General features: G+C 46.9%; 1 protein-coding gene across 1 annotated transcript in view; it reads left to right on the top strand.

Moving 5' to 3' along the window:
- Ptch1 (patched 1) overlaps nucleotides 1–20,619 on the top strand; it is a 54,903-nt gene that overhangs the window by 15,731 nt on the left and 18,553 nt on the right. Inside the window, exons 3-15 of the mRNA XM_051194136.1 lie at nucleotides 3,418–3,607; nucleotides 6,310–6,379; nucleotides 6,471–6,562; nucleotides 7,885–8,083; nucleotides 8,386–8,507; nucleotides 9,241–9,388; nucleotides 10,249–10,380; nucleotides 10,750–10,905; nucleotides 11,669–11,767; nucleotides 12,216–12,341; nucleotides 17,692–17,810; nucleotides 18,353–18,755; nucleotides 19,135–19,444. Of these exons, the coding sequence (XP_051050093.1) occupies nucleotides 3,418–3,607; nucleotides 6,310–6,379; nucleotides 6,471–6,562; nucleotides 7,885–8,083; nucleotides 8,386–8,507; nucleotides 9,241–9,388; nucleotides 10,249–10,380; nucleotides 10,750–10,905; nucleotides 11,669–11,767; nucleotides 12,216–12,341; nucleotides 17,692–17,810; nucleotides 18,353–18,755; nucleotides 19,135–19,444 (2,166 nt within the window). The remainder of the gene's footprint in view (nucleotides 1–3,417; nucleotides 3,608–6,309; nucleotides 6,380–6,470; nucleotides 6,563–7,884; nucleotides 8,084–8,385; nucleotides 8,508–9,240; nucleotides 9,389–10,248; nucleotides 10,381–10,749; nucleotides 10,906–11,668; nucleotides 11,768–12,215; nucleotides 12,342–17,691; nucleotides 17,811–18,352; nucleotides 18,756–19,134; nucleotides 19,445–20,619) is intronic.

A 20,619-nucleotide genomic window follows, 5' to 3' on the forward strand; every position in this document is an offset into this window, starting at 1 on the left:
AGCAAGGCCGGTGAGTCTGTAAAATTGCTCCATCCCAAGAGGCTTCCGTTTCGTACCTTGCTCACAGTGCCGAGGGTGAGTGCCACTGTAAGACAGGGTGGGTGCTGGACATGGTGGTGCTGGCTGCATTTCAGGAGCTAGATCTCCTGGAGCAAGCAAATGAATAACCTAGTCAGATCTCACCAGGTTCTAGTCACCCTCTCCCTGGAGAAATCAAGCGTCAGCATGATCTCTCTCTCTCTCTCTCTCTCTCTCTCTCTCTCTCTCTCTCTCTCTCTCTCTCTCTCCCCTACACCCCCACACCACCTTATTTTTCTTCAGGACACTTGGTTTTCTTGGGATTGCCTGTTCATGATGCTGGCCCTGTAGCCCTCTTGGAGCAGAGCCTTAGAGTGGAATGCCTGGTCCTGCCCACTAGGCATTCCTACTTCTTAGTGCATACCACATGCCATATACCTTATGCACCCAGAGGTAGGTCGATATTGGCTGGGTGAGTTGAGTTGTTTAAACACCTATGGGTGACATGAAACAAAGCAGCTAGGTGTACTGAAGTTAGCTAGTCATTTGGCAAAAACACTGAGTTAAATATAAAGTGAAATGTTAGGCCTAAACTGTAGCTGCATTAGAGGCACAAGTACACAGATCAGTAGTCATAGGTGGGACTCGGCATGCATTCTCTGAAGAGTTTCAGCTGTTTGCTGGGTCCACTTTATCGCTGATGGTTGTGATCTTGCAGTGGCTGTTACTGATTGTCACATACGTAAGGTTCATATCGGAGAGTGGGCTCAGCAGTTAGGACAGCGTACAGCTTTTGCAGAGGTACCCTGCACCCACTTAGGGTAGCTCAAAACCACCTGTAACTCCAGCTCCAGGGGAATCTGATGTCCTCATCTTAGTGCATAGCTCATACCTCCCAACACACACAACACAAATACAAGTGATTGGGAATGTTACATCTTTTAAAAAGATAATCACGAATGTTTACCCACTAGAGCAAAGAAAACAAAAAACGTGTACCCATAATGATAGAATGGATGTTCAGTTTCTTAAAGAGCATTTATTTTGACACACATCATACGGTGGTAACAGGACCCATGAATTACATTTTTCTATTTTGAGAATATTCTTTTGTTTGCTTGTTTTTATTATTTATTTATTTCCCTGAGGCAGGGTTTCTCTGTATACCCCTCATTATCCTGGAACTCACTCTGTAGATCAGGCTGGCCTCAAACTCAGATATCTGCCTGCCTCTACGTTCCAAGTGCTGGGAATAAGGGCATGTGACCGCCACCACCCAGCAAGAATTTTTTTCTGAAACCCCACTATGATGAGAGTTTAGTTTGAAAGCGTACAGCGATGTCCTTAGCAGTGTGACATGTGCTGTACAGTGGATTTCTTTTTCTTTTTTTTTGGTGAGCACTCATCTTGGGGGCTGTAAATAGGAGACAGACTTCTCTGCTAAGGCCCCTGGGGTCAGGGGTAAAAGCCTGGTCAAAGTGTCTTGGTTTGCACAGAAAGTTCCTCGATGTAAAAAGCAGTTGTGTGCTGGGGGAGGGAGAGACTCTGCTTTGTTGTTTGATTTTATTTTATCTTTAAAGTTGTTGTTGTTAACCTCTAGGTTTGAAGTCACCTGAGTTTTAATTTTAAAAGCAAAAGGAAGCACAGTGTGCTGACCAGGATCTGCTTACAAGGAGGCAGGGGGAACTGGTTAGGGGGTGGGGGAGGGGGTGGGGGAGGTCCCCAGGTTTGGGGCAAACATGACAAGAGGCTGAGCAGATGTTGGGTTGCCTTGCAGCTTTTCAGAAGTGCTTCCCAGAGCTTCTAAGCTGGCAGATGTCAAATTCACTTGCTAGTTGGCTGAAAGTGTGTATTCTGACTCTGGCCACAGTGAACAAGAGGCTGTCTCTGGGTAGGATGGGAGGGGATGTTTCTGAGTTTCCCTAGTGCTGAGGCTGGAACTCAGGACCGTGTGAATGCCAGGCAGGCTCCAAGCCACACCCCCCCTAGTCCTGCTTTTCCATAACATGACATTGGTAAAACTCTCCGCCATTCCCCTTTGGCGTTCGTCAAGCTGTCTGCACACTTCGAATACCTTTTATGAACCCTTTGCTACCCTCCTCCAACAGCTATACAATACTTTAGCTTCACCTCTGAGTTCCATGGTGGCCTTGGCGGCTTCGTGGACCTACACATAGGGTCCTGCCAGCTCAAGACTCTGCACTAGTTTTCCTAATGAGGGCATTGTTTGCTTTTTAGCCTGCCCCCCTTGTTTATAAAATATGCCAAGAGAACCAAACACCCCACTGTTCTCAGTACTTACTTACTTTCCCAAACCAAATGTTTATGTCCTTGAATACTAAACTTGAAGAAAAAGGGTTCCTCCTCGTGGGAAAGTGACGCTCACTGAGTTCTTTCCAAGCTATGGCCAGAGGGGAGGTCTGTGTTTCAGAAACTCTGAGCTTATCAGTGACTTTGGGAACTATTCAGACCAGCTTCATTATTTGCCTTGTCCTGTGTGCACATGGAAGGCAGGCTCCTCTGACATCTCTCTTCCCAAGATGCCTGTCAGCACAAAGGTGGTGTTCTGACCGTGGTTTGCTCCCAAACTTAGTGAACATAAGTACACAGAAAGGAGATCCAGAGGGAAAGAAGTTAAAAAACACTCAACTGGACCCGCTTGCCAGCCTTCCTAGCTTTAGTCAAACTTGTAGAAGAGCAGGCTAGTACATTTCCTTGACCTCAGTAGGAGGTCCAGCATCACAGGTAGCACTCCCCCAGGTGACTCAGAGCCTGAGGCCTGTGTTTTCTGGATGCTGACCAGGTAATCCTCATGGAGCCAGGTTCCAGGGGCTACTTGCACCAGCCATGACTGATACATTGTTTCCTCTGGCTGTGACAAACAGCCATGACTGATACATTGTTTCCCTAGCTGTGAGTTCCCTGCCTTTCTGACTTGAATCACAGTCTTCATCTGCCCACAGGTTATGTTCTCAGCACTAACTGACCACCTCCCTTGTTGCTTTTTCTCCAAAGGAGAAACTTGTCCTTGTTACTTTTGTTAGACTACTTAGGAGAAGTGTAAATTACAGTATTTACCATGAAATGTGCTGCAGGCATATTGTTTATACAAACAAAAGAGACTAAAGGTGTTTTGGTCTGGTCTGCAATGGGGGTGGGAGGTGTATTTAGTTTTCCCATCCTCTTCCCCTTAGACTCATGGTGTCTAATCAGAATGCATCCAGCAGATTTGGGTATTTGACAGGCACTGGGGTTAGAGACTACTACTTTTATTAGGCTTATAATTCCTAAAGCCAACAATGCCAGTTTGCCCTTTGTTCCTGAACCCGACTTTAGGGAACAAGACACACAGTTCTGAGGTATGTTCTGTTCTGACCAATACCTATCCATGTTTGTCAGTTGGTGGACGAGTGAGTCGAGAATTAAATTATACCCGGCAGAAGATAGGAGAAGAGGCTATGTTTAATCCTCAACTCATGATACAGACTCCAAAAGAAGAAGGCGCTAACGTCCTAACTACAGAGGCCCTCCTACAACACCTGGACTCAGCACTCCAGGCCAGCCGTGTGCACGTCTACATGTATAACAGGTAAGGCCAGCTGTGTCACCCCCATAAATAATGTTGCCTTTGGATTATTAAATTAGTTCCAACAGTTTCCTGGTGCCTTTAGAACCCAGGGTTTCATACATGTCGCACGCTGCTACCATTGAACATTTCCCCATCTTGATTTGTTTTTAGACTTTACTAGCAACATACTAGACATTGACTTTTCCTCTTCTAAAGTGCTTGGGACCCAGAAGTGTCTCAGACATTTAAAAAATGTATTTTGGAATATTTCCATGTGGGTAATAAGATTTATTGGGGGCAATGTCCAAGACTGAAGAAAGAATTGATTTATGTTTCAATATGTCTTGTATAATATTTTACTACTTATTTTTTGTGCATAAAATGTAGTTTCATGGTATGGAGTATTCTATTTGTGACATGATGTTGGTTGTCAAAAAGGTTTAGATTCTAGACATTTTCAGGTATCAGACTTTGAGATGAGGAAAGTGTTCAAACATGTATGTATGTATGTGTGTGACTGTTTGTTTGCATGTGTGTCTATGTAGCACATGTGTGCAGTTTGGAAGTGGGATTAAAGTATGTAAGCTGCCATGTGGTTATGGGCACCAAACCCGGTTGGTTACCTGTGGGAGCGACAAATGCTCTGAACCATCTCTCCTGCCCTATAATGTATTTCAAAGAAATATCTTGGCATGGTCCACAAATGAATGTCAGTCATTGGGGTCAGGGGGGTGGTGGCTACACAGTTGGGCTTTATCTCATTGCTTAAGATACTTTTTTCCCTAATTGATTATTTTGTTAACTTGGTAGATTATCTCTATTACCGACCCTTTCTTTGGAGCAGTTATATTTTGGATAGTCTCAGTCACCAATCTGAAGGGCAGAGGGAGAGAGATGAGAGGGAAGAGACAAGGAAGAAGTCAGTTTTCTTACTTTGCACAGACAGGTGATGTTGAGTTACAAAGCAAATGGAGGGATGTGTGTGTTGAGCTTCAATGGGAATTCTCTGGGATGTCTGAGTGAGGTCGATTCATATAGACACCTTTCAAAGGTGTTTTGAAACAAAATTAACGCTTCCTTCCTTCCTTTCTTTTTTCTTTCTTTCTTCCTTAGTATGTCTGTATCGTCAGTCACTTCAGAATAGAGGCCACTTGCACCCCTGGCCCATTGTTGAGCAGGGGAAACATCAGAAGTGTGTAGGAAAAGGCTTTGGGAAGTGTGTGGACATATTTCAGCATCCTGCTCTCCTTCCATCAGTGGTGAACCTTGCAGAGAAAGTAACTGGTCTAGATGGCAGAATTTGGGGTCAAAGGCCTGTGAAGAACCTGGTGTGCCCAGGGTTAATCCCGCATACATCAGGATGTTAATGCCTACTCTGATGCACTTGCCATTCATAAGCTTCAGGACAAGATTTAAGGTTCCCAACTGTGAAGTCACATCCTTCTCAAGTAACTTAAGATGGACTCAGAGAGTTAAGTTAGCACAGGAACAAACCCTTGCATAGTCAATGTATGTATGTACATTTTAGATGGAAAAAAATTAAAATGAAGTCAAATGAAGCATTTGTCCAAGACCCTAGGGTTGTTAAAATGATGAATCCGGGTTTCAAACCCTTTCTTCTGTATCCACACCCAATGAAGGATCAACAGTATCATTCTCAAGGAAACACATGGAGAGAACCAGCTCATTGGTTGGCATTGGAAACCTGCTTATGTTGGATATTCATACTGGCACGACACAGGATTAATGAGAGTGTGGTGTGTGTGTGTGTGTGATGCCTACATGATCAGCAGGCTGATAAGTGGAGGGAAGGAGATGGGAAAGGTGGGTGGATGAATGAGTGGGTAATGCTAGCCTTTATACTGGGGAAAGAGAGGCAAAGAAAGCTTATTAGCAGGAAGGTGTAATTTCAAAAGGGCACTGAGTGAAAGATAGGAAACTTCTAGAAAGAAGCATAGGAAGAAGAGCACAAAGTGCAAAAAGTACCCTTGGGTGAAGACAGGCCAGTTTGTAGTGCGTGTTAATTTTTATTTTCATCCCTTTGATTGCCCATCTCTACTCTTTCCAAATGATTATTTTTGAGTAAGGCTTATTTCCCTGAAGTCATTGCAAAAGCCATGGGTTTACAGAACACTCTCCTAAAGATACTAAAATCAAATTAATGTATAGACCATGGGTTTATTGTTATGGCTGGGAATCCAGTCTACCTGGCAGAGTTGTTTATAACGTTTGTAATTAAGAGCAGGAATGACCTACAAATAACATCTCCTGGTTAAAAAAAAAAAAAGCCAGCAACACTTTCCCACCTGAGTATATCCCAATACTTGCTACACTAACTCAAGCTCCACTTATTTTGAATTTGTGATAATTCCACTGGATTGCTGCAGGTTGTTTAATGTATGTAGAAAAGCAGATTAATGGTGTAAACAAGATTATTGGTAGAACACTTAGGGAAACAAGACTTTTCAAGTACTTGGGTAGCATTCATTTACATAAACACCCCACATGTTAATTACGATCCAGTGTTATCTATTCATTAAAGCAAGCTTGCCAGCTTTCTGCTTGGCAAAAGCTCTGCTGGTTTTGACAGATGCTTCAACGTGATCGAAATTACAGCCTTTTGATAAGTCCTGTTGCTCCCGTTTTTTGAGCTCATTTCCTTTGCAGTGAGAGTGTTCTGTTCTTTTTTAATTATCATTTTCCTCTGCTTTTCATCCCAACAGGCAATGGAAGTTGGAACATTTGTGCTACAAATCGGGGGAACTTATCACAGAGACAGGTTACATGGATCAGGTACGTTCTTTTCTTGAACATTCTCAATTCTGGGAACCACCCCAGCAGTGAGCGTTGGCCTAATGCATTCCTGTTGTTTTTGCTTTGACAGATAATAGAGTACCTTTACCCTTGCTTAATCATTACACCTTTGGACTGCTTCTGGGAAGGGGCGAAGTTGCAGTCAGGGACAGCGTACCTCCTGTAAGTGTACCCTGAGTGTCTTATTGCTGGGCTCTGTGACAGTTTCCGGTGTGGCTTATTGTTTATTCTGTTTCAGTTTTGGACAAGAAATAAAAACATTGAAAGTCCGAGCACCCCCCCCTTTTTTTTTTTTTTTTTTTTTTTTTTTTGAGTGAATGGTGGGGGAAGAAGGGATTTCAACAGAATGTTTTTTCTCTTTTCAAAAACAGTTCTGTAGGCATCATTAAATTTCATTCACTTTTACCAACCTATTTATATGCAAATAAAATGCAAATTATCGTGCAGTCTGTGCAAATTTTTAAAAAACTCTTTTATAAAAATGCTTGCAATGATGCAGACCGTCGCTCAGACCTTTAAGAAGAGAATTTATTACTTGGAACATGTCACAAAGAAATACTTAAAGCTAAAGTTCAAGATCTTCCTGCAAAGTAATATTTTAACCCTTCTTTGGCTCGTGGTAATGATATTTGAGGGAGAAATGTGCCCTCTGTGAAGGCCATGACAAGGGATGCTTCATAGGACAGCAGTTGGGAATTACATATACCACATCGTTTAAAGAATGATGGTTACTCAGTGTAGACCTTTTTCAGCTAATTACGAAAGAGTTAGTGCTTGGGTTATTGTTTCCGTCCTGGCTAGCACATATCTGCAAAAGCAATTTGCAGTGTGGCCATCCTCTGACCTTCAGTGTACAGTTTTAGATGGGAAATAAGGGGTTTTGTGTTTTCTGGTTGGGAGAGTCTGAATAATGACTTCAGCCTGGTTAAGCAGCTACAGTGCGGTTTGAACCACATAACAGGCAGCCAAAAGCCTTTCTGGTCTGTCAACAGCGCAATTTCCAAAGTGAGTGTGGGGGAAGTAGCTGTGATGGCGGTGATGGCAGAGCCCATGGGGAGCTTACCCACCCCACTGCCAGCCTGTCAGAGAGGATTGTTGAAGGCTACAGGTCAGATACTTTGATTGGTGACGTTTAGAAAGCATGTTTTGAGCTAGAAAGTTACTACGGTAATACTGTGATTTCCCTCTTTTGGGTTTTAAGTTTGGATCTTCATTCATATATATATATAAATACAATATTAGGGGATTAAAAGTCTCTGATGTCTGTTAATTTGCAAGCTCTGTGTTTCTCCTCTTCAGTCGTGAATTCTTTTCCTGATTTGTTCGTAAATGACTTTGTTGAGCAGAAATACTGTATTTTCCCTTTCTACCCAAGTCCCAGAATTTTGCTTTGAATAGCCTATTTTGCGCAGATGCAGCCCTGGTGCCCTCCTGCCTGTCTGAAGCCGGTTTCTCATGGCCTCCCCTCTTAATTTCTTTTGCAGAGGTAAGCCTCCTTTGCGATGGACAAACTTTGACCCCTTGGAATTCCTAGAAGAGTTAAAGAAAATAAACTACCAAGTGGACAGCTGGGAGGAGATGCTGAATAAAGCTGAAGTTGGCCACGGGTACATGGACCGGCCCTGCCTCAACCCAGCCGACCCAGATTGCCCTGCCACAGCCCCCAACAAAAATTCAACCAAAGTGAGTTTCCAGAGAGTGCAGGGGGAAAAAAAAAACCCTGTCTTGTTTCATTTACAGCTCTCTTTTATTATTTTCATCTTAAAGATTCCCTTGGCCATGAGTTTTGTTTCTTTTTTAATTTAGTGTATGGAACTAAGGTTGTTTACAGGACTAAGTTTTGCTCTAAGATTTAGCATAACCCTCATTAGCCTTGTTATTAATGCCTTCTCTGAAACAAACAAGCCCTCAACGCACTGGATTTTAACGAGGCATGTGACCTGCCTACTAATTCCCGTAATTATGTGGCTGTCTTTTCATTGCAGCCTCTTGATGTGGCCCTTGTTTTGAATGGTGGATGTCAAGGTTTATCCAGGAAGTATATGCATTGGCAGGAGGAGTTGATTGTGGGTGGCACAGTCAAGAATGCCACTGGAAAACTGGTCAGGTAATCCAACACGGCACCGCACACCACCCTGTGCCGCTGTTCTTGTGCACAGACATTGGACTCACATCAATCCTAGCTGGCTGTCCAGTGTCATTCAATGTTGGGGGAAAACCATTAGCACTTCAGACCGGCTTGCAAAGAAATCCCGTGGAGGGGGAGTTTTCTAGAATGGATTTGTAGTTCCCATCAGAGCTGTGGTTGTTGATTGCAGGGTTTTGAAAGGTCTGCCCTTTATGTAGACTAATAGAGCAAGAAAACTCCAGGTGTAGTGTGGAGTTGAGTGGTATCAGTGCCATGCGCTCTTCAGAGTCAAAGACGGGTGGGGGGGGCCCTATAGGACTTCCGTCAGTCAAGTGTCAGGTGTTCCGTCTGAGGTTCCTCCCCCTGGGATTTCTGCGCAGAGAGAGTGCGTGGCTGAGCCCAGTGTATCTGGTCAAGCTATCTACTCCCCTCTCCTTCCTGTTCATGGAATAGGAACTGAGAAAGGAAATTGCCTATTAATTTAATTTTGGGGCCTATCTGTAAAAGGTTTGTAAGGTTACACCTTTAATATGGTACATCAATCTATTATATACAATAACCATCCTGGCCTTGTTTGAATGGAAACATGTGCGCGCAGAGGAGGGAAGACGTCGGAGAGTTGGGGGTGCTCACTGGGGATGGCGTGTTGCACGCACAGCTTGTTGGTGTTGGTGGTGCTGATCTGCCTTCTGTCTTATTTACCCCGACACAGCGCTCATGCCCTGCAGACCATGTTCCAGTTAATGACTCCCAAGCAAATGTACGAGCACTTCAGGGGCTACGAATACGTCTCTCATATCAACTGGAACGAGGATAGGGCAGCAGCCATCTTGGAGGCGTGGCAGAGGACTTATGTGGAGGTGAGGCCCCCCCCCCCTGCATTGACATCAGCGTGGACTTGTAAGTTAGTCCAGCCTTCCTTTCCTGGTTGCCGTTCTTCATGGAAAACGTCGGTTCCCATTAGGTTTAGTGGGGTTTTCTTTGCTGTTGAGTCTCACTGTGCATACAGTCCAGGCAGTCTCAAACCTGCTATCCTCGTGCCTCAGCCACCTCATTGCTGGCCTAACACCCCTGCACCCAGCCTCCCTCGGATTAACTTTCAATACAGGTTTTAGTTCTGAACACAGGCATGAGATGCAAGCTTGATTTTTCTTTGTTTGGCCATTGTTAAGACTTGGGAGTAGTGTCTGAAGAGACACTCTTCCCAACGCCTTGAAACACGCCTAGGAACTATTACAGACTCCAGAGCCCAGGCATAACCGTGTAAAAAAGGAAAAAACAGAAAAAAAAAAACACACACACACACACCAAAAAAAAAAAAAAAAAAAACCTAACCTCTGGCTGAGCAGGAAAAGGTGTCTGTTCACAGCTGCTGCTACAGCAGGCCCCTTGGTCAGGTCATGTGACAGAAGGCTGGCCTTTGTTTCCCAAACCGTGACCTCTACGGAGCTGCCTGTGACCTTTTGAAACTAGCCAGCAAATGAAGTGGGGGAGGTGGGATTTGAAAGGACGAGTTGCTTTGGATTAAGTCTGGCTGTGGAGGGGAGACTACCTTGGCCTTACAAAGTAGGGCACTCCAGGTAACCACTGTGTGGGTTGCCTGCTCTCCTGTAATCACCGATGGAGGGAGGTTTCTCTTCCCCCATCCTCTGAACTCTGGGACCTTGTGTTGGTGCTCTAAATTCCTTTTGGGAATTTAGTCTTGTCTTGTTGACCACAGGTGGTTCACCAAAGCGTTGCGCCTAATTCCACTCAGAAGGTGCTCTCCTTCACCACCACAACCCTGGACGACATCCTAAAATCCTTCTCCGATGTCAGTGTCATCCGAGTGGCCAGCGGCTACCTACTGATGGTAACTCTGGGCTTCCCGTGGGTTGGGGGGTGGTCGGCTTGGTTTGGGTTGGTTTTCATGGTTTTAGTTCTTTTTCTATGATGGCTCCTGCTTTTTAAGTAACGTACAAGTTCACCCGAGACAGGGACAGCTCAGCCTTGTAAGGACTGCAGAGGTGCCCCCCCCTCGTTGTGTGATGTTGGGAGTGTAAAATTTTGTTGTTTTTGGAGCTAATAGGCTCTTACCTTTGGATGTGGGGCAGTGGGTGGGGGAGACATTAGAATCACTACACGTTCTAATGTTTGCCTCTTGTTGTGTGTCTTCCCCCACCTGCTCTCTGTGATTCCCCTTTGCGCCCGCCCCGCCCCCCCCCAATTGTTCTGCTTGCAGCTCGCCTATGCGTGTTTAACCATGTTACGCTGGGACTGCTCCAAGTCCCAGGGTGCCGTGGGGCTGGCTGGCGTCTTGTTGGTCGCGCTGTCAGTGGCCGCAGGATTGGGCCTCTGCTCCCTGATCGGGATTTCCTTTAACGCTGCGACAACTCAGGTACTATAGGGGCCACGCGTTGCTGCCCTCTGCCCCTGTGTGTCTATCTCGCCTGAAGAAACCTTTTCTATGAGGATGCCCTTTCTCTTGGGGGAGGTCCGGCTCTCAGCGGGTCAGTCTGGTCTGTGGGTTAAAAGCCTGGTGGAGTGGGTAAAGGCACCTGCCAGGCCAACCTGCCCATCTGAGTTCAATCTGTATGGCTACAAAATTGTCCCCTGACCTGCAGACAGCGGGCTGTGGCACACATGTCCACGCGCACACTTCACGCGCATATACACAAGCTCACATTTAATAACTGGGGTGTTTTTTTTTTTTTGCGGGGGAGGGGGTTCCAGAGATGCTCTCGGAGGCTAGAGACATTCACTTAGAATAGTTTATGTCGTTTATTGATTCCCAAACTCCAGTAGGCATTAGACTCACACGGGGAATACAACGATGGCTGGAGCCCGTCGGCATGGAGGCACCATCTTGTATTTTCAGAGTTTCTCACTGAAGCTTGTATAGGGGTTTCTGGGAACTATAGCTTTATATAGAGGCTTTTCACTTATAATTCTAAAGTAAGTTCTTGTACCTGGACCTTGGAGGCTTGTGAGAACATCTCTGAGTTGTAACTGAAAGGTTTTAGGGATGCAAACTATTGGATAAGTACATTGCACACCGAACCGGCATAAGCTCACCTTTGGCACCTGTGGGACACTGTGAGCAATGTTTCCCTGCGGGATTTTTACCTGCCTAATGCCATGGTTGCCTGTGTCTGCTGCAGGTTTTGCCATTTCTTGCTCTCGGTGTTGGTGTGGATGACGTCTTCCTCCTGGCACACGCATTCAGTGAAACAGGACAAAACAAAAGGATTCCGTTTGAGGTAACAGTGAGAGAAAAGAAGGAAGTTTGGGGGCCCGCTCAAAGCCACTCTCTTAGTGTGCCCTGTGGTTTTCCCACCGTCTGGTCGGTCTCCGGTCAAATGACGCGCCACCTCGAGAAATGCTGAGAGCCCCATTTAGGGAGCCCGTGGAAGTGTGGGTGTCTCAGCATTTGTAGCTCACGTGTGCCGTCCCTTCCCAAAGCCCAAGTTTGCGTCTGTGGTTTCCCTTCCCCTAACGAGTTTGCGTTCAAGTCATCATTACCTCCGGCTTTGTGACTTGGGTGACGGACACGTGACCCAGCAGGTCCTGGTAGTGGGGTCAAACTGGTCGTAGCCTCTCCTCATTCCTTAGACACAGTGCAGCCGGCACTAGAAACCGCCATGACGTGCTTTAGCGGGGTGTGTAGTGTAGGCCACAGCCCTCAGCACTGTGGTTTGTCTTCCTCAGGACAGGACCGGGGAGTGCCTCAAGCGCACAGGAGCCAGCGTGGCCCTCACCTCCATCAGCAATGTCACTGCCTTCTTCATGGCTGCCTTAATCCCTATCCCTGCACTTCGAGCCTTCTCCCTCCAGGTGAGTTTGCAGTGGGCGGGACCCTGTGGCTTGGCTGTCCAGCACCTCCTCCCCTCTGCTTTACTTGGGTCCGGCACTTATTTTACAAATCATGTGCTTGCCATCAGCATTTGGATCTTGATGCTGTTGGGTGGGTGCTTCAGAGCATGACCCAGCACCTTCCAAAACAGGTACCCTTCGCTTGCGGAATTGTACTGTGTAGTTTTTGGTCGGCGGGCCCAGGGATGTGCCTTGAAGTCCTCCTTGGCTGGATCCTATGTCAAGACTACTTCCCTTCCCTAAACAGCCCCACCTCAAGGCCCTAGAAGATTGTATTGGTGTGTGCAGATAGGGCGTCTGAACCCTGGGTATGAAGGTGTGTTGGCCACTTGGCTGTATCCTGTAAGGGGCATCTCTTGGGGATTCTTGTGCCCCAATGCCTTTTCCTTTGTTGGCCTCTGCTTTTTGTCCCGTCCTCCTTGGTTACTTCCTCCCTTCTTTAGGCTGCCTAAGCAAGCTTAGAGTGCCTGCCGCTTACGACGTGCAAAGGCCGTGTTGCTGGACTCATTGCTCTGATAGTTCCGTCCCAGCCGGGTCTTCTCATACCCGGACTATCAATTCCCAGGTGTGAGGGGAACAGCTGTGAGCTGTAGTTGTTGTAACTCATAGGAACCCTGGATCAGTCAGAGCAGCAGACTTTCAGGTGGGGTAGTTTAAGACATGGCGGAAGTTTTTTTTTTATAAGGCTTCAGCCGAAGGGAGCATACATCTCCGTTTTTCTTAGACTGGGATAACTCATGGGGTGGCCAGCTGCCTGAAGGAAGCCACCTTGATGTTATTTGTGTGAAACTATTGTTAAGTTTGTATTCCCTCGTGCCCATTCACCCAACAGGTGCTAAGAACCATGACCGGAAAGAGAAGGTGACTGACTCCACATTTGTCACCTAAGTAGAAACAGTCCCCTAGGTGTTTTGAGCTTCATCTCTCTACCAGTACAGGCCCCCGCTGTGGGTGAGGTGCGGCCTTCTATGCGTGAGGTGTAAGACTTCCTTAACAGTGCAAGATCTTGAGACTTATGAGAGAGCCCCTGTCAGCCACAAGCACCAACTCCAGAAAAAAAGCAAACCAAAAAAAATCAGAAAAGGGGTTGTTGTGATAAACATCTGTGGAAGGTACAGTCAGCAATGGTTACCAGATGAGGTCAAGTCTGAAACTGAGACAACAAGAAAATGAAGATGACCAGGGGTTTGTAATAGGAAAGATAAGGGGAAAGATGCCTGTGGCCTTGGTGGTAGCTGACGTTGCACGGGCATGCATCCGCTGCACGCTCTTCTGTCTGTGTGCTCTTGCTCGTGTGCAGCCAACTCTGGAATGGAGATGATTCTGGAGTCCTTTAATAAGGGGCCCTGCGTTCATTCTCTCTTCCTCCGCCTGCCTCCTCGCTGTGCACTACCTGCTCCGTCCGCTCTGTCTGTCAGCTCTTCGCGCCTTTCCCTTGCCTCACTCTATGCTCTCCTCCCCTCTCAGTACTGGAGCTTCATCAAGGCAAACTCTCCTCCCTTAATGACACCCTACGGTGTGGGCTCTCCCCGAGGATAGAAAAGCCTTTTAGAAAATCCAGTGCGCTAAGTTCTCCCAAGGTAAGCAAGTACCTTACAGGACATGAGTACTTTTGCGCTGTGTGTGTCTGTCATCCATAGCCACCGACAGCATCTGGAATTTTCTCTTGTGAAACTTAGATGATTTTTTTTTTTCTGTTTCTTTTGCCCTGACTAAATAGTGGCGTGTTCCTTGTTCCTTCTCTCAGAGAAATAGCTTGTCTCCTGACCAGCCTTCCCTGTAGTGTCTGTTCCTCAGTGAGTGAAAATCCCCGGGCCAAGACCTTAACTCATTCTAATGATAATGGTTTGCTTTCAGTGTTTATTGTTTTCTCTCTCTCTGTCTCTGTCTGTGTGTGTCTTTCTCGTGTGTGTGTGTGTGTGTGTGTGTGTGTTCGTTCACATATACATGTACAGATGTCAGAGTAGGACATCAGGCATCTTCCTCCTTCATTCTCTGACTGGAGAAAGGGTCCCTCACTGAACCCAAAGCTTATCAGTCATCTGGGCTGGATGGCCAGTAATCTCTGCCCCAGTTCTGGGGTGACAGGCAGCATAAGCAGTATTCAGCTCTTTATATGGATACTGGGAATTGGTTGTATGACCAAACTTTTCCTGGGGAGTTGCAAACACACACGTGTGTCTACTCACACCACATAGGGAACCTATGACGGACCAAAGTATTTACAGGAGCAGAAATGACTCCAAGACAGCTGCATCACCAAAGCCCGCCTCAGCATGGTGACAGACAGCTCGCAAAGCTGGGAACCAGCTCGGCGTGTTGGAGAGTGTCTTTTCCAAGTATCTCCGTGTCTAAACCTCTGCTTCTTCCAGACAGCTGGTTTGATCTCTTCTTTGCAGCTCAATTGTCTGGAAGTCTTTGTAGTTTGGCGCTGCTTACTGAGCCAGGGAGGGCCCTTAGTGAGTCTAATCGGTTTCAGGGACTTCCTGATGCTGCTTTGAGTTGTTTACGTTCCTGTTTAAAAGAGCTTCCTGCAGGATAGAATGTGTTTCGGTTCTGGAGGAAACTGTTACACAACAGAATTTGCGATCAGGCCCTCAGGTTTTCAGAGTGACTGCTCTTACCTACTGGGCATTGTCCCTGTCACACACACACCCCCCCCCCCGCCTTCCTCTTTATGGCAGTGGGATTTGAACCCAGAACCCCACAAAGAAGTAGTCTGCCCCTGCCACTCCCAAACCCCCCCCCACCCATCCATGCCAGTAAAAGGTTTTAGGTTAGGGTCCTGCTGCAGGTGTGTGTGTGTAGGGGGGTGGGGACAGCTTCTCCGAGCAGAATAACTGAGTTCAATCCACAGCCAAGATCATGCCCATCAGATTCCCTGACTTAGAATTTCTTTTTGTTGTTTGAAGTTCTCCATCTTCCTTTGCAGAGGCCACTGTGTCTTGAGAAATCCTTGCTAGTCACTTTTAAGGTTTTGATACCCACGGGGTTGAGGAGGGGGCACTTAGCGTTCATTTTCTTTTTTAGGAAGGGGTTCCCCCTAAATATATGTAACACATCATCAAAAAAGAGGTTAGGAACGCCATTGCTGTGGGCTCTCTTCCTTCTGCTCCCGCCTGAGTGAGCAGAGATAGCAGCCCCTCAGACTTTTTTGATGCGTGTTGCCGTGGCAGCACCTGCTGTCCCCGTGCTTGTGAGGCTTTGTGGCTCAGGGTCTCTGCCCTCGCCCTTGAGAGATGCCTAGGGCTTATCTCTGCATCCCACTCCTGAGCTGTAAACATGACTGGAATTAAAAGGCTAATAGGATTCAGCCCCAGCATGACTGATTTCATGGAAAATCTCCTCCTGAGTCTCATTCTTCCCAGAATTCCCTGCACCCAGTTGCTCAGCAGTCCACGCCTGTGCCGTTTCAGGAAGTCACCGTCCCTGGCGAGAGCATCCTAACTGGTTAGGATGAGGGCTTTGCATCAGACCTCCATTTGAATCTGGTTGGCTGGGAAGCCTCAGGCCTCGGTTTGTCTGAGACAAACGGTCCACATACTGGTTACTTTGGGAATGCAGTCGGTGCATGCGGTCAGCCTGGCCTCCAATCACCTGCCTCAGAACTTGAGTAGCTTGAGTCAGGGATGCCTCTCTTGCCCTGTATTTTTCAGCCAAGCGTCATGCCTCTTCCGTGTTCCTCCTGGACCCTGTTTTCATCCTCTTAACTCTTTCTCAGGAAGCCTTCCTGCACCAACCATGTGCACCCCAACCCACAAGCACGCACTCCCTAAGCTGCTGGGGGACCTGCTTTTTAAAGTGGCAGATCTCAGCCCTGGGTGTGATTCATCTGTAGCTTCGTGGGCAAGTCTTGTCTTAGCTCTCTTTGCTTCTCCAGCACCCAGCACAGACTTGACTTTAGAGAGAAGGGATGCATCTCCTAGAGGGTGTGTCCAGTCACAGTAGTGACAGGAACTTGTCACACAGATGTGCTGTTTGTGAGGAAGCCTTCAGAGCCCTACATGTGCATTTGAGCTGTAGCAAACCTGTTCTGTTGGAATTGATGAGGTCCTTTTAAGATCGACTAGGAAAGACTTGGCTATTTTATGGCTCTGTAGACTTAACAGGGGGCTCTTTATTGAAGGGCATCTCTTCCAGCTTGCTGTTTCACCTGGGACATAAACCTATACTCCCTTCAAAAAGCCCTTTGTGAAGTGTCTCTTGGTTTTTAATTCTTGGTACCAGCAGTTAGTCAGTGCCCCCCCCCACCCCAATCTTCCTGTTTTAAGAAGGTCACAGAGACTGTCCTTGGAAAGCTCTACAGGAGATTTTTACTTTTTAAACAAATTTCTGGTTATTTCTTGGCTATTTAGCATTCCCCTTCCATTTTTTTCTTTTCTGCTTCTTGTCCACATCTCAGAACAGGACTGCCTGTTAGATGTCCTGTTGGCTTTGCCTAATAACAGCCCAATTTTGCAATTTTTACTAGGTCAGCAGGAGATTTTCCCGAGTGCTGCAGAACCTAACCATGTGTTTATTCTAGGTTATAGAGTGGCTTTTGAATCCATACTTATTTATTCTACAGACTATAATCACACACAGGAATTTCTTTCTGCTTAACTCTCCTTGACCTTGGCTGCTGCTCACCAGCACACCCCGCAAGCTGCTCCTGAGGCTGTTTGGAATGTGCCTATTAAAAAACCTCAGGGGACATGTGTGAAATTTTGTTTCATGTTTTAAAGGTGACACGTTGATAGACTTGATCTACTTTATGTACAGATTATTAATCAGGGTTGTGGGAACTCTTAGAAGTGTCCTAGAAGGGAAATGTTTCTTTTTGTATTTAAGTAAAATGATCTCAAGTCTTCTCTTTCCCTTGCTTTGTAGATGTGATCTGGTTAGGTTAGTAGGTAGTGGTTTCACTCCAACCTCTATAACTTCTGGGGTAGAACTATGTCAGTCACACTCAGCCTCTTAGTGGTCTGCTAACTCTGCTTCTCTAGGTGGCAGCAGTATTGTTGAGAGAGTACTGTCCTAAACATCTTTGTACGGGGTGCAGGGGAGATGGCCCAGTGGTTAAGAGCACTGCCTGCTCTACTATAGGACCCAGGTTCTCATCCCGGCACCCACACGTCAGCTCAAGACTGTAACTCTGGTCCCAGGGATCTGACACCCTCTTCTGGCCTTGGAGGGCACGGCTTACGCACGGTGCCTGTACTTTCAGGCAGACACACACATGAAGTAACAGTTTCTTTAAAAAGTCTTTGCTGATAAAGCAACATGCTAACTGGGAGGGGTGTTGACCGCTTTCGTTGTTTTCCTGCTCCAGGCTGCTGTGGTAGTGGTGTTCAATTTTGCTATGGTGCTGCTCATTTTTCCTGCGATTCTCAGTATGGATTTATACAGACGCGAAGACAGAAGATTGGATATTTTCTGCTGTTTTACAAGGTACGTTGTTTTCAGGGTCCTGGGGCCTTTACTGGGCATATAGAAAGACTGTTTAGAGAACACTTCCAGTCTTCAGGAGGGAATTGAATGTAGCTAACAGGGTCTGGGCTCGTGTGATGGGGGCAGGGAAGGTTATTAGGCACATGTGAGCTCCCACACTTCTTCCTCCCCTAGAGATTCTGCTTCCTGCAGCCTTCTCTTCTGTCATGAGCTGTGTTTGTTCTGGACTGTAAGGTAGCTTTTTGGAGCAGAGGGGATGCTAAAAACGACCCGTTTAGAAACGCAGGGTGTTGGAATTTGTCTTTAGTATTTCTAGTTCTTTGGAGTTGTGCTTCGAAGACGTTTATCATCATTTCAGGATCAACTGTGTCGTTGGTATCAGTGTCCCAAGCACTCAGATGATGCTTGCATAGAAACAGTATACATTTCTCTCCCAAGTCAGTGCCGTCAGTGGATAGATCGCATCAGTCCTCAGTAGAAACGAAAGCCCCTCCCCCCGTCATAGCCACACACTTACAACGTGTTTCTCTCTTGTCTTCTAGCCCCTGTGTCAGCAGGGTGATTCAGGTTGAACCACAGGCCTACACAGAGCCTCACAGTAACACCCGTTACAGCCCCCCACCCCCCTACAGCAGCCATAGCTTCGCCCACGAAACACACATCACCATGCAATCCACCGTTCAGCTCCGCACAGAGTACGACCCTCATACACATGTGTACTACACCACTGCCGAGCCAAGATCCGAGATCTCTGTGCAGCCTGTCACCGTCACCCAGGACACCCTCAGCTGTCAGAGCCCCGAGAGCACCAGCTCCACCAGGGACCTGCTTTCCCAATTCTCAGACTCCAGCCTTCCCTGCCTCGAGCTCCCCTGCACCAAGTGGACACTGTCTTCGTTTGCAGAGAAGCACTATGCTCCTTTCCTCTTGAAACCCAAAGCCAAGGTAAACCTTCTACCGCGTGTGGCTCCCTGCCCCAAAAAAAGCATGTGAACTGTCGCACCTTTGGGGTCCGTCATCGTGGGCGTGTGTGCTTCAGGATGGGCCCACCAGAGTTAGACTGCAAATTTCAAGGCCACTTAAATTGAGCATAGTGCTACATGGGGAGGCTCCACGTAGCAGATGTTAACTGTGAATGTAAATGAGGACTTCACTTTATAGAAATTTTTATTCTTCATGAGGTCTAGGGTGGTTTATGTTTTTCCCTCTGGGAGACTGACCCCTGGCCTGACACACTAAGGCTGGAGGCGGTTGGTGCCGGCCCTGGAGGAATCGGGGGTGCTGTTCTGGGTCTCATCAGTACCCTTCTTTCTCTCTGTTGCAGGTTGTCGTAATCCTCCTTTTCCTGGGCTTGCTGGGGGTCAGCCTCTATGGAACCACACGAGTGAGAGACGGACTGGACCTCACGGACATCGTCCCTCGGGAAACCAGAGAATATGACTTCATTGCTGCACAGTTCAAATACTTTTCTTTCTACAACATGTATATAGTCACCCAGAAAGCAGACTACCCAAATATCCAACACCTCCTTTATGACCTTCATAAGAGTTTCAGCAACGTGAAGTATGTCATGCTGGAGGAGAACAAGCAACTTCCCCAGATGTGGCTGCACTACTTCAGAGACTGGCTCCAAGGTAGGGCTTGCTGCTGTCCTCTGACTTGTCCTCTCTACTCACCCTCAGTGAGTGGTTCCCGCCTGCCCACTGTGTGAAAGTGTCCCGTCATAATGGAAGGGCTTTAACTTCTACGTGTGTGTGTGTCTGTGTTGCCTGCATGTGTGTGCATCGCATCATGTGTGTGTCTGGTCCCTGAGGCCAGAAGAGGGTACCGGATTCCTTGAACCTGGAGTTGTGGGTGCCGGAAACCAAACCCAGGTCCTCTGCAAGGGCATCTAGTGGTCTTAACTGCTGGGCACCTCTGCCTCTGCAGCCTGATTTCTGTGGCAGTCTCCCGACTCTGGCTTTAAAAACTTGGAACTGTGTGAGCAGGACGCGTGTGTGAACACACATTGGGGGAAGACATTAGAAAACAGGGGAGCCTGGGGACTTTTATTTACTCTTCTCCTTTTGGACGGTGGCTAGTTTGGCAACTGAATGAAACTGGAGTATTTGATGGGATTTCTTTCTGAGCTGTCTGCTAAATTACAGCCTACCGTTAACAGTGGATTTGGGGTCAGCCGTTGCATATTTTGGGCATCTTTCAGGTTCTTATTCAGATACTTTGGATTCATAGCAAATCTGAGTGCAAGGTGTAGAGATCGCTCACCCCCACCCGGCATGTGTGTTTCACTCTTCAGATTGACCTTTGACACCGTTACCTTCTAAAGAGCTTCATACCAACTGTCCTTCCGTTTGGTGATGAACCTAGACATGCACACCCGTATCCTGCTGTCTCATGAAGGGGCACCCCCTGCTTCCATTTTACCTGTTGATTTGCGCATGATCCGTGTGAGGGTGTCCGTGTGCATACCATGGTGTGCATATTGAGACCAGAAGATAGTTTCCTGGGGAAAGGAACTCAGATCCTGGGGTTTGGTACAAGGGCCTTTTACCCTTAGACACATCTCTAGGAAGTGTTTGTTGTTAGTCAGTGGGAGAAAAATGTAAGATGGACTAGATTTGCTTGCAACTGCTGACTGGCTGAATATAAACGCATTCAGTGGTTCCCAGAACATCTGTTAATGTTGACACACGTAAAGCACAGGAGACAATCAAGACCATTATCCACACAATCCCAGTAAAATTGCTCTTATTGGAGCACCCAAGCAATTACAACTCTAGCATTTGTTGGCTTAGATTATCCCAGTGGC

Source organism: Phodopus roborovskii, unplaced genomic scaffold (assembly GCF_943737965.1).
Source record: "Phodopus roborovskii unplaced genomic scaffold, PHOROB, whole genome shotgun sequence".
NCBI lineage: Eukaryota > Metazoa > Chordata > Mammalia > Rodentia > Cricetidae > Phodopus > Phodopus roborovskii.